Source organism: Sordaria macrospora, chromosome 1 (genome assembly GCF_033870435.1).
Source record: "Sordaria macrospora chromosome 1, complete sequence".
NCBI classification, from domain to species: Eukaryota; Fungi; Ascomycota; class Sordariomycetes; order Sordariales; family Sordariaceae; genus Sordaria; species Sordaria macrospora.
This window is the reverse complement of record NC_089371.1, coordinates 3,489,418-3,500,719: the sequence shown is the minus strand read 5'-3', so window position 1 is coordinate 3,500,719 and position 11,302 is coordinate 3,489,418. Positions and strand designations below refer to the sequence as shown.

General features: G+C 51.7%; 3 protein-coding genes across 3 annotated transcripts; 1 reads left to right on the top strand and 2 right to left on the bottom strand.

Annotated features, from left to right (window-relative positions):
- Nucleotides 1-693: 693 nt before the first annotated feature.
- Nucleotides 694-3,976, bottom strand: SMAC4_04280 (uncharacterized protein). Its single transcript, XM_066090086.1, has 4 exons — nt 3,391-3,976; nt 3,202-3,223; nt 2,676-3,108; nt 694-2,594 (listed from the first exon to the last, which is right to left on the bottom strand). Exons 1-4 carry the CDS (start codon nt 3,429-3,431, stop codon nt 2,131-2,133), a joined length of 960 nt encoding a protein of 319 aa, XP_065945625.1. The 5' UTR covers nt 3,432-3,976; the 3' UTR covers nt 694-2,130.
- A 1,073-nt stretch (nt 3,977-5,049) lies between these two features.
- On the top strand, nt 5,050-6,521 carry SMAC4_04281 (uncharacterized protein; the record flags this gene model as incomplete). Its single annotated transcript, XM_003350929.2, has 2 exons — nt 5,050-5,247; nt 5,876-6,521. The coding sequence occupies exons 1-2, from the start codon at nt 5,192-5,194 to the stop codon at nt 6,519-6,521; spliced, it is 702 nt and encodes a 233-aa protein (XP_003350977.1). The 5' UTR covers nt 5,050-5,191.
- Nucleotides 6,522-7,111: 590 nt separating this feature from the next.
- SMAC4_04282 (uncharacterized protein) lies at nt 7,112-8,542 on the bottom strand. Its single transcript, XM_003350930.2, has 6 exons — nt 8,312-8,542; nt 7,980-8,039; nt 7,837-7,909; nt 7,607-7,713; nt 7,290-7,552; nt 7,112-7,228 (listed from the first exon to the last, which is right to left on the bottom strand). The coding sequence occupies exons 2-6, from the start codon at nt 7,997-7,999 to the stop codon at nt 7,146-7,148; spliced, it is 546 nt and encodes a 181-aa protein (XP_003350978.2). The 5' UTR covers nt 8,000-8,039; nt 8,312-8,542; the 3' UTR covers nt 7,112-7,145.
- Between the last annotated feature and the right edge of the window lie 2,760 nt (nt 8,543-11,302).

The following is an 11,302-nucleotide window of genomic DNA, read 5'->3' as shown; positions in this document are numbered from 1 at the left end:
GTAATTTTGTATACTTATTACAAAAGTACAAAATAGAGTTTTATATAATATAGTAATTTTTAGTAATCTTTAATAGTTTTTATATCAACCTTATTCAATTATACCAAATTGAGTATGGTTATAGAGTAGGCAAAATTTAGTTACGTTTTAATGGTGTATAACTTTAGTAGTCTTTATTACGTATATTGCATGCACGCGAGCTAATCAGGCTCTTGAAAACAACTTCACAGCATAAAACGAAACTCGGGCTTCAAAAGTTAAAGGTTAGTTTACTTTTTTCTCTCTTTTCCAGCAGTTTCCTTCTGATAGTCCTGGTGTAGTGTATACTACTTACCTTAGTGTATCCGTCGTCGAACACCCGACCCTCCTTGGATCTTGGATATTGACAACCTCCAGTCTCGATCGGCTACTGCACAGCTTTTTAGCGGTAGCACAGTAACATGGCAGTTGGATATCCGCGTGGGAACCCGCTATCAACCTACCGCAGCATGTACAGTACGGCTATGTACGCACAATACTCATACATAAGGTACCCTACCTTACGTTAACGGTCGGTCAACCTTGCCTGCCCGGCAGCCCCATCTAAACTTTGTCGTTGCATCATCATGCTTCGCGCAGCCCCGCTTAGTCGGATGACACTGCAGCAAGCAGAGTCGCAATGCATGGAAGCGTCTTCGATAAAATTTCTATCGCCTGCTTTCTTTTCCTGTAGGTACCAGCCTGTCCATGTACCTGACCTTGACCCTGCGAACAACGACCTCAAATCCAGATGCTAGCTCTGTCAAAGAGCTCTTTTGATTGCGAAATTCGGAAGAGAGAGCTCTTTGAGAGGGAAAGGTTATGCGAGCGACCAAATTTAGCAAAACCGGAGCTTTCCAAGGCGACATGGCGACATTACTTTGCAAGCTTCTCGAACATCATTTATGACCCTAAAACTCAACTGCAACCAAGACATTCTGTGAGTCATCTGACTCCTGTGACCGTCATCAACAAAACTGGCACCGAAGAACGCAGGGTAGGGTGGATATACATACAAGGAGAAGACTCAGCCAAAACTTTGAGTCACCCTTCCAAAGCCTTCTTTCTACCTGCAGCAGTTTGTCCCTCTGCTGTGGCGGCTTTCTTACTTGAAAAAGCTCAGCCGACCTTTTCACCTCCGGTCCTCCGGTCCATCGATCAAATTCAAAGCTAAAGAAGTGCGCTACCAGGTAGCTCCCGTTCGGTCTGCTTGTCCACTTTCGTCACATCCTGCCCGTCTTCTATTTCCGCTGGAAAATTCTAGCTTCCACGTAACGAGCGTTACATACTACTAGTAAACGAGAAAAGGGACAGGCAGGTATTGTGCTCTGTTACGGTACCTCTTGTCCTTGTCGCCAACGACGATGAAGGGCATGGTGAGAGAGCTATCCTTGCACCTCTGCACCATTTGCTGTCCATTCTCGGGTCTGGCTCGGATCGGTCTCGGGGCCATCCCATGCAGCTATGTCGTCGGCAGTACTGTAGGTTTGTTACGCGGGTAATTTACCCGGTACGGTTTTGTGTATTCCAGCTCGGTGTTACTCCGAGCTCCCATTATGTCAGGTGTTGTAGCTTAAGTTGGGCATCGTGACATACCTGGAGAATGGAATAAGTGTATCGTATTACTGCCGAAGAGGGCTTGGAAAGCATGATAAACGGCGCATAGGCTTAGAGGAGCTTTGGAGGTGGACATTCAACACAATATTTTCATGATAAGGGGTAATGATATGAACCGTAGAACTATGCGATATTGATGCAAGCTGAAAAGATGCCGGACGACTTTGTAGATAAACATGAATCGCAGGGTATCGAGCTTCACAACGCTGTCTGCGCAGCAGGCTGTGATCATGTCCTCTCCTGCTATGCAAAACCAATTCAAAACAGAGGATGACAAAGCGATGCAACAACAGTGATGTGCTCGAGCTGCCCCAGCAGTCAGGTAAGCCTTCAACATGGATTTTTTTTTCGCGTTCATCAACAACAGGGCTGGTAGTGCGCCGGAAACAAAACATCAACTCAGAGGGGAGTCATGGTACAAAATGGCCTAACCAAATGCATTAGAGTAAAGAGGCTAGAGAACCGTCATCCAAACAGCCGACCAACTTGCCCTTTTTACTTCAGCTGGCGCAAGATTTCCGTCAAGAAGTCCTCAAAGCTCAGCGTGATATATCCATCGCGATCATCGTCGTACTTCTTGAACACATCCGTCATGCGCTTCAGGCTGATGCAAGCCTGCACAAACAAGTCGAAGCTCATGACGCCGTCGCCGCGCTTGTCGTACGTGCGGAACAGAAGCTCGACGAAGCGCGGGCTGAGCCGGTAGCGGAACGCCACCAGCGCGTTGTTGAACTCGTCAAGGCTGATGTTGCCCGACTTGTCCATGTCGAAGCGGTCGAACAGCGTCCGCCACGAGGCCAAAAAGGACCAGAGCCCGCAGAACTCCTCGAACCCGATCGTGCCGCTGCGGTCGCTGTCGAACATGCGGATCATCATCCGGACGGTGTGCGGGTCGAAGGCGGTCCAGTCGCCGTTGACGAGTGCCGCGGAGAGTTCTCTTTCGGAGAGCTGGCCGGTACCTGGAGAAGAGGCGCAAGTTGCGGTTAGAATGCGGCCATTACATACGACGGAAGGGTGCATATGGTATCGGAACAACTCACCATCCTTATCGACGGCCCTGAACAGGGGAAGAAGAGTAGGGTCGGCGCCATCTCGGGTCGTCGGGCTTGGGGGCGGTCGCGAGGAGACAGGAGGAAGGTTATGATGAGTGGGCCGGCCTCCGGTCGCCGAGGGAGGCGGGCTCATACCGTAGCGGTCTGGTGGCGGTCCTTGCTGCATTCTCGGTGATAGTCGGTGCGGGTCTGCTGAGGGGCCGGGAGCGTAGTGGTTTTGGTTGTATGCGTTTTGAGGTTGGTGATATGTGTTTTGACGCTGGGGCTCTACGTAGTTGTTCTGGCGTTGATCGTAGGCGGTGTTCTGACGCTGGTCGAAACCGGTGTTGCGATGTTCGACGGGGCGGGGAGGTGGTGGCTTGGTCTCGTATCGCGCTGTTTGAGGAGCCTGTTGAGGCGGAGCAGGCGAGGTACCTCCTTTCTGTCAACCGTTGATGGGGATATTAGTATGCGACCCAGCTGGACTCCATCGAACTCGTCGCGATGGAGCTGGATAGAGATATGGGTTGCTCACTCTTGGTTCTGGCTCGGCGAATCTTGGGAGCAGAATGTCAGCAGACGATCAACTTACACGTATACAGGCTAAGAAGGTGCTGTATGATTTGGCGGACGGGTGCGGGGCTCTCCGGCCTTCTCGAGGGGACATGCAGAATGTAGGGGGACGTTTACGCGGTTTATGTCGCAGGAAAAAGGGCATACACACCTGGGAAGCTCGTCGGGGTTATAAGATCTGTTGTAGGCCATGGTTGCTGTCAATCAAGACGGGAGCTTGAAGTTGTCGACACAAATCGTTGGTCGCCGTCGCAAACAAGTCCAGGATGTGTTTGTCGTAGGTGAAGGCGGGGGGATGCTGGGGTATGGAACACGAGGGCGGGAGGACAGCAAAGGGAGCGAGCGTCTGGGAAAGAGAGGCACCGGCCGTTGAGGGTATCAAGGATTATGTAGTGTTGGTAGCAGGGCAAAGAACTTAAAAAGGAGTAAAGGAGTCGGTGATGGGCAGAGTAGTTCGGTCGCTGGATCAGACCCAGTTCCCAGATTACAAGAAAGCAGATTACCTTATTTTCCTTGACACCTACGTTATCCACGTATGAAGTATGGGGATGTACTAGGCAATCCGTAATTTAGGTAGTTACGTGCCCAATCGCCTCAGCCGCAACGCCAGACCGCAACCCCAATGCTGGTTACGCTAGACGGCTTTCACGATTCAGGGTCCGATGGTCAGAATCCGAGAGAAGAGCGGGAGGATCCCGGATTTGTTCTGGAGGATCTCTGGATCTGTCGGTCGGGAAAAGGAACGAGCTTCTGAGAGCTCAACTTTCCCCTTCTCCAGTCCTCCAATTTAGCCCCATTCCACAAGTCCACATGGGTCTGTTGACCCGTCCAACGTGGTTCAACGCTATCGTGCCTCATCGGGCTAGCTAAGGGTCCTCTGTGGAGTTTGCTCGTTGTGCGGTGTATCCGTCCGTATCGTGTATGGTCCGCACTGGTATTCGTAACATCGAGGAAGGCTTGGACGGCTGGGCGTTGGAGCGTCTTTCTCTTGGGTGTCGCTAGCAGTTGTATGATGACCAGTCTTCCTGAATGCGTATGGCGCGGTGAATGCTACACTTAATCCTGAGAATCTAGTTGTAGCTGAATCTGTGTAGCACAGCAATGTCACCATGGGCCATGAAGCGGTGCTTGCAACATGGCACTGTGACCTTTCAAGAACACAACTCTCTGTTGTGTTTTACATAATGCTGGTCCAAACGCTCCCTTGGGTCCATCCAGAGTTACCATAGGTCCACATGCGCGAGGAGTCCGATGGGAGCGCAGCAGGGCGGTGCTATACCGAACGGAACCGCGAGTTCAGGCCGGAGGATTGTTGCTGACAGGTGTTGAGGTGTTTGGAGCCGTGCAACTTCCGAACCTCACGTTTCGTGAAGCGGGTGCCTGCCGATCAAGACACAGAATAACTTTCCGTGCCTTTGGTTCGAACGGAAACCACTCAATGAGGGTCTCAAGGGAGAAAACGACATCAGCGTCTGCCGCGCGAGCCGGTGTCATTTGAGAAGACGGAAGACGGAAAGGTATTCGTCAAACGTCACTAGATTTATCGCTGGCTCGTGAATGAAATATGAAACAGAGAGGACCCGATTGAGATGGAGGATCCTTCTCCAGATACAGTTATCGGTAGCTATCGCATAGTAGATCAGCTTGTTAGTGCAAGAGCTTTATATGCGGAGATTTGGGTGCCGAATGCCGCCAATGCTATCTTGCGGCTTACTTTGATGATAGCTCTGTGACACAGCTATTCCCCTAACCCTTGATATTGGTTTTATTCCGTCTCCGAAACACACAACTCCGACGCTTCCCTTCACTTAGACTTGATCTTCATGAACGACCACGTGTAGGCACCAGAGAGTTTGATAACAGAAACTTCTTAAGAGCTCGGTCAAAAGCTGTTTGTCTCCGTTGCTCGTAGATCCCACTCGCCCAAGAACTTTCCTCCAGGAGAAGCAAAAATGTCGGCCCAAGAACCTCCAAGCAAGCAAGATGAGTTCTGGATATTTGGCTATGGGTAAACCCGCCTCACCGATCATACCGCCTTGAGACTCTTGGGGTCTCTTTCTAGTCACGGTAACTAACCGAGTCTTACAGGAGTTTGATCTGGAAGCCGCCTCCACATTTTGGTACATACTTCCCCCTTGCCCGGTCCCCATACCGCAACCTCAGTTCAGATCAATCTCATGTGACACCCCAGAGCAGCGTTGTGCTGGCGTCCAAGGTAGATGGAGACTAACCGAGTGTCAAATATGGTGTAGATAGAAGGATTCCTGGATGGGTAGAAGGTTACGTACGCCGGTTTTGGCAGGTACGTCTTTGGCCTCTGTGTTCTAGTTCAAGGTTTCTCTCGGTGACTATGAGTGACTTCTGCTCTTTGTCACATTAACTTCGTACGCTAACTATGTATAGGCCAGGTAAATACTTTCATAACCACCCGAACACCCGAGACCAACCTCCTGTCGTGATGTTGAGAATTCATCTCCCCTCCTCGAGTGATAGACACATCCCAGAGCACATACCTACACACACAATCCTCACCTTTAACCTTTCCGTCTTCGCTTCTTCACATGCCCTATTCTAATCTCGCCCGAACGTGTCCATCAGACCGCTAACCATTCCCTCTCCTTCTCTCCTTCTTACAGTGAAGACCACCGCGGCACACCCTCCGCACCGGGCCGCGTCGTTACACTGATCGAGCGCTCTTACTGGGCCTCGCTCGCCGATCACCACGACTCGGCACCCGCCAAGGTCTGGGGCGTGGCCTACCGAATCAAGGCCGACCGCGTTGCCGAAGTGAAAGAGTACCTCGACATCCGGGAGATCAACGGGTACACGATTCACTGGACCCCGTTCCACCCGGCCTCCGACGTAGACCCTGCGCTGCTGCCACCAGCAGAGCACAAGGGTCCCATCCAAACCTTAGTTTATATCGGCACGCCTGACAACGCCCAGTTTACGGGGCCGCAAGATCCGCAGGAGCTTGCCGAACACATCTATCGGAGCAAAGGGCCGAGCGGTCTGAACCGGGATTATCTGTGGGGGTTAGAGAAGGCGTTGGATGAGCTGAGTCCCGAGAGCGGCGACGAGCATGTGAAGGACCTGTCGAACCGGGTGAGGGCGGTGGCCGCGAGGTATAAGAGTGAGGGAAAGGCCGACGCGACCGATGAGATTCATACCGCGACCGGGGTTGTCAAGGTAAACGGACCAACACACGACAACGAAGACCACCACCGATTCAGAAGAGCTGGCAGCGTAGATGAGCAGGAGGAAACCGAGAAGACATCATAGAAGGAAGTAGTGTGAAGAGATCCCCGGAAGGAAGTCCGCAAACTCTTTTTTGAAAGGAAAAAATATGGGAAGATGCTTTCTCCTCCATCAACCACTCTAGCTTTTCCCCGCGCTACTCTTTGGCAAATTTGGCTCTATTAGCCCGCAAATCGCTCTGTTTCGATACCTCGCTCATGCCCATGCCTTTCGAGATCATTCAAAGTCATATCGTCGTTACCAGCCACACAAGTTCCTATCCACCCGGTAATTCAGCCTCCATCTCCATCTTCATCCGCTTGCTCTTTTGCTTCGTCCTCGCCGTCTATGGGAATCAAGATTACTAGTTCCCACGTTTGTCGGGAACGAAGAAGGGGTATTAATCAATGCCAAAGGAAAATGAAAATCGGACGGTATCGGCGTTCAAGAAGTCGCTCAGCAGCTCTCTGATCTGGAGAAGACATGCTGTAGGGTATCGGTTTCGGTCCGTCGGGAGATGGCGCACGAGATGTGCTTCCGTGGAAGACAAGCTCTAAATCATTGACCCACAGTTGAGGATCAGCAATGATGCGTCATGTGCCGCCTGTTGGTTCAGGTCGCTGCACTCTCCCATCTTAAGCTAGCACGAGGTTTGGCGCGAATCGCCGCTTAGTACTGTCCCTGAGGAGGGTACTGCTGGCCCTGCTGGGAGGGGTCGGCAGGGTAGCCGGAGCCATAGGGAGCTGCATATCCTTTATCTCATCAGTATCATGTTCTCGTTAGGTTTTGTTGAAGGTTGAGTGTCTTGCTTACCCTGCTGCTGGCCGCCCTGGTAGCCCTGCTGGGGAGCCTGGCCATAGCTACGCTGGCCGTAAGACTGCTGGCCGCCGTAGCCGCCCTGGCCACCACCGTACTGCTGGCCGCCATAGCTACCGCCGCCCTGGTAGCTACCGCCGCCACCCTGGTAACCGCCGCGGCCACCACCGTAGCCACCGCCACCCTGACGGAAGCCACCACCACCGCCACCGCCGGCGCGGTCAGAGGCCTTATCGACGCGGACTCTGCGGCCATCGAACCTAGTTTGGAGTGTCAGCGCCCGCACAATGTTCATGTTCCGGATGGGGACTTACTCTTGGCCATCCATGTTGGCGATGGCGTTCTCGGCATCGGCATCGTTGGCGTAACGGACAAAGCCGAAGCCACGGCTGCGACCGGTATCACGGTCCTTGACGACAACCTGAGTGAAGCGAAAAGGTTTAATTAGTACATGGGCATCCTTACTTGTGTTATGACTAGTAATGGTTTGCATGGCGGAGTCGGCAAGCACGTGCTGTAGTGCGGGTATGGTGAATGAACTTACAGCCTCCTCAACAGCACCGAACTCCTCGAACTTGGCACGGAGCATGTTATCATCCGTGTTCCAAGACAGACCGCTGCGAATTGTTAGCTATGATGGCATGTGGAAGATGTGCCATGGAAAGACACAGCGCATGGAATACATACCCGACGAAAAGCTTAGCCATTTTTGCTGAGTTGATGTGGTATGAAGTTTGGTTTGAAGATCTGCGAATGGTTAGACGTCGTGATCCTGCTTGATGCTTCTAAGGAAGCAGAAGAGCGCAAATGAGATGCATCCGGGCGAGGCCTCTACTGCCTCGAGCGCAGCTGCCGCACGACATCATTGCAATGAAGCGCGGTTCCTGCTGAGGCAGCCGTGACCGCAAGACGGAAGGTACGAGGCGAGGTCAGGTCGAAGCGATTGATTTGAACAACAGTCTGTGATTCGCGCTCGTGGCGATGATTTGATAGAAGTAGAGATGGGAGTCGCGACTTACGAATGGTAGATCTGAGCTTGGATAGGCACAGATAGGTGAATGAAGATGGTGAAAGTTGTGAGAAAGGAAGAAGATTGGAATCAGACCCGTGTTCTTCTTGAAAAATAAGTAGGGGAAGAAAAAGAAAACCAACAACGCCCCGTAAACAGCGGGGCAAGGTAAATCTGCTGGTCGGTCAAGGCTGGTAGTATTGGGACGATTGCTTGGTAAGGGTGCGCTGGTTGGCGGGATATCCACATCGTTTATATTGCAGGAGGAACCAAGCAGATCGAAGGAAAGTTCTCCAGTACACAGCCCGCAGGGATTTGCGTCAGTCGTCCCATTTACCTATTGAGACTACCAGTTGTTCCCTATTTGAAAAAGCAAGATAACGTCACCTTGATGGCCTCCGTCTTTGTTTGTCCCATGTTTTTGAGATGGCGCGAACACGCTCCCTCCGCCATTCTGTCCCAACACAACAGAGGCCCTCTGAGACGGGGTTCTTGATGTCAAGGACCTGTTTCGACCAGCATGGCGATGGTAGGTGACCTTTGGTAACGCGGTTAGGCGCCCAAACAGCCATCAAACAGAGAATTCGTCAACTTCAGCAGCATGCCCGTGTTTTTGACTGGGGGCTCGGGGGGCAGGCTGCGCCGACTACGGCTACTTGCTGGCTTGCTTTGTTAAACCCAGATGGTAATTCTAGCTAGGGGACGCAGAGTTAGGTAGCTCCGAAAAGCTCTTCATGCCCTTCAGGTCTCAACCATTTGCCCTCTCTGCCTCTTTTGCCCCTTCTTGAGTTGATGGGTACCTTCATCGGTGTTGCAATGTGCATGGGTTCCTGTAGGAACAGCGCGTCCCTGGCAGCCATCGTGGTCACATTTCGTCATCTTTGGCCCCCGCCCCTCACCCCTCGATTCAATGGGAATGGCGCCCTTGCAAGCCTGCCTCGCCCGTGTTTGACCGAGTTGGGATGGAACAAAGATAAAGCAGTTTTCTAACGCTCAAACCCGTCTAGACCGACTCAGCTTCCTCTAAACGGCCTCCTGTTTTCCTCTCGGCTCTTGAAGCCATCTTGCTGACCGTCAATGGCAGACGGCAGACACCTCTACGGCTATGGTCATGCAGGTCTCCACTCTCAACAAAATCGAGGGGTCAAGCGCCTTATCCCGTCACCAGGGCAGCCTGATTCTGCGGACAGCGGTCCACCGGAAAAGTGGGGGAAATCTTATCGATAACGATTGACTGTCCAACAAAGGGGCCCGGCCCTTGTTTGATCCCTGAAGTCTCCAGATTTCCCCGCTAAACTGTATTCAGCCTCAACACACAAACGGGGGGTTTTGCAAATGGGACTTTGGACTGCCAATTTGCTGCCAAGATTTCCCTGTGACGCAACATGTGGGTATCGCAGAAGTCCCTGAGATTGGGGGCTGTGACTGTTCATGAAGGCAAACAGTAGCATCAGCTGGCGAAGGGATTCCGAGCCTGTGGTCTGATGATGGAGATGAAGAGATTGAAGTTTGATAATGTGTTTTATGGCCGGTCTGGCAGAAAGGAACGGTGGGGACAGAGGCAAGATGGAGATAGAGTACTTTGCTGGTACATCGAGACCGCTTGACAACACCGGATGAAGTCTTCCAAACCGCAATCGCTCAACAGAACCCAGTATAGCAAACTGACCAACAGGCCATGGCTTTCTGTTCCTCTTCCTTTGGATTTCTGATACTCGTGAGATGGAAGACAGTCAGACTGCGGTTTCGTCGCCTGCAGGGTGTGCCTAAAGGAGAAATGGGATGAGATTCGACGCTTTTGCGCAAAGGAACTTCGGGGTTGTCTACACGTTGTAGTCGGAGAATGTCTGGTCTACCTCGTCGACACCATGATCTGAACTACGGCGACGCTAGAGGCATGTGGCAGGGTGTAAAGTAATGTCTATCTTCAGGGCCGGTGAGAAAAGAAGTGCTCATCTCCTCTAACTCCGTACACCGATCCTGCACACAGACTCTTTACAGGTGCTCATAAGTCGATATGTGTTTTGACGAGCTGGGTGATACGTGAATCGTGAGATACTCCAGGGCTCCTTTATAAGACACCCGGCCGAGCTATCGGGTTTTCGCGTCTTTCACCTCGAGGCTTCTGAGGATTTCCAGTCGACTTTCCCAGAGCTCAACCTCGCCTCAACGATGGGTCCTCGGCTGTCAACCTGCAGGTTGCTCACTGCAGAGTCCTGGAGTCATGGTGACTTCTATTCGACTATGATACCGGAAGTCCTTGATTGACCCCTTTGACCGTATAATCTGGCCACACTGGCACTATTATATCATGAAGAAATCGTGAGAACCTCGGTGGTACGGTGGGAATAGCATCAACATCAACAACCAACGGACGCGCCAGTGAGATCTGGAGGTGGAGGTCTGGGGCAAAGCCAAGATTCTCTTCCCTTGCCAGCCGGGGTTGTCAGCTGTGAGATCCACTTCGGTCTCATTTCCTACTGGCTGATCTGCCTCAACTGAACAGCTGCATGATTCATCTCGTGGAGTCGCAAGATGCCCTGCCGGTCTCCACCAACAACGTCAACACCGTTGATGCGGCGAGCATTGTGCTGTGCATGACATCAAGATCTTGCAGGCTTCAATTGCGTCGACTTCCACTTAAATCGATTCAAGAACTTAGTAAACGGATTGTTCTAATTATACCTGCAGGAAGTAACTGTATCCGGATCCATCATATCGTGGGAAGGAGCTTGTCAAAGGGGGCCGGTATGCGATTGGATTCAACAGAGTACGCGGATACCGGACCCTTTTGCACTCTTTCACACTTTGTCGAGGACTCTTTTCTTCACTGTCTTCTTAACTCAAAGTTATCGCGATGACTGAAGTTTGTCAAAATGTCCAGGGGAATACGGTTCAAGCTCGACTCAGAGACGACAAAACATCTGACCGCTGGTGCGCTTTTAGATATGGATAAATGCTCATTCCTCCAGATCCATAGGTACACCTCGACTGGTGAGCA

Excerpts from the sequence above, each read along its gene's own strand:
- SMAC4_04280 (XM_066090086.1), bottom strand. The coding sequence starts at position 3,431 with ATGGCCTACAACAGATCTTATAACCCCGACGAGCTTCCCAG. Across the intron at positions 3,109-3,201 it reads TCGCCGAGCCAGAACCAAGA|AAAGGAGGTACCTCGCCTGC; the intron begins GTGAGCAACCCA and ends AACGGTTGACAG. Across the intron at positions 2,595-2,675 it reads CAGGGCCGTCGATAAGGATG|GTACCGGCCAGCTCTCCGAA; the intron begins GTGAGTTGTTCC and ends CCTCTTCTCCAG.
- SMAC4_04282 (XM_003350930.2), bottom strand. The coding sequence starts at position 7,999 with ATGGCTAAGCTTTTCGTCGG. Across the intron at positions 7,714-7,836 it reads TCGGTGCTGTTGAGGAGGCT|GTTGTCGTCAAGGACCGTGA; the intron begins GTAAGTTCATTC and ends CGCTTCACTCAG. Across the intron at positions 7,553-7,606 it reads GCCAACATGGATGGCCAAGA|GTTCGATGGCCGCAGAGTCC; the intron begins GTAAGTCCCCAT and ends ACTCCAAACTAG.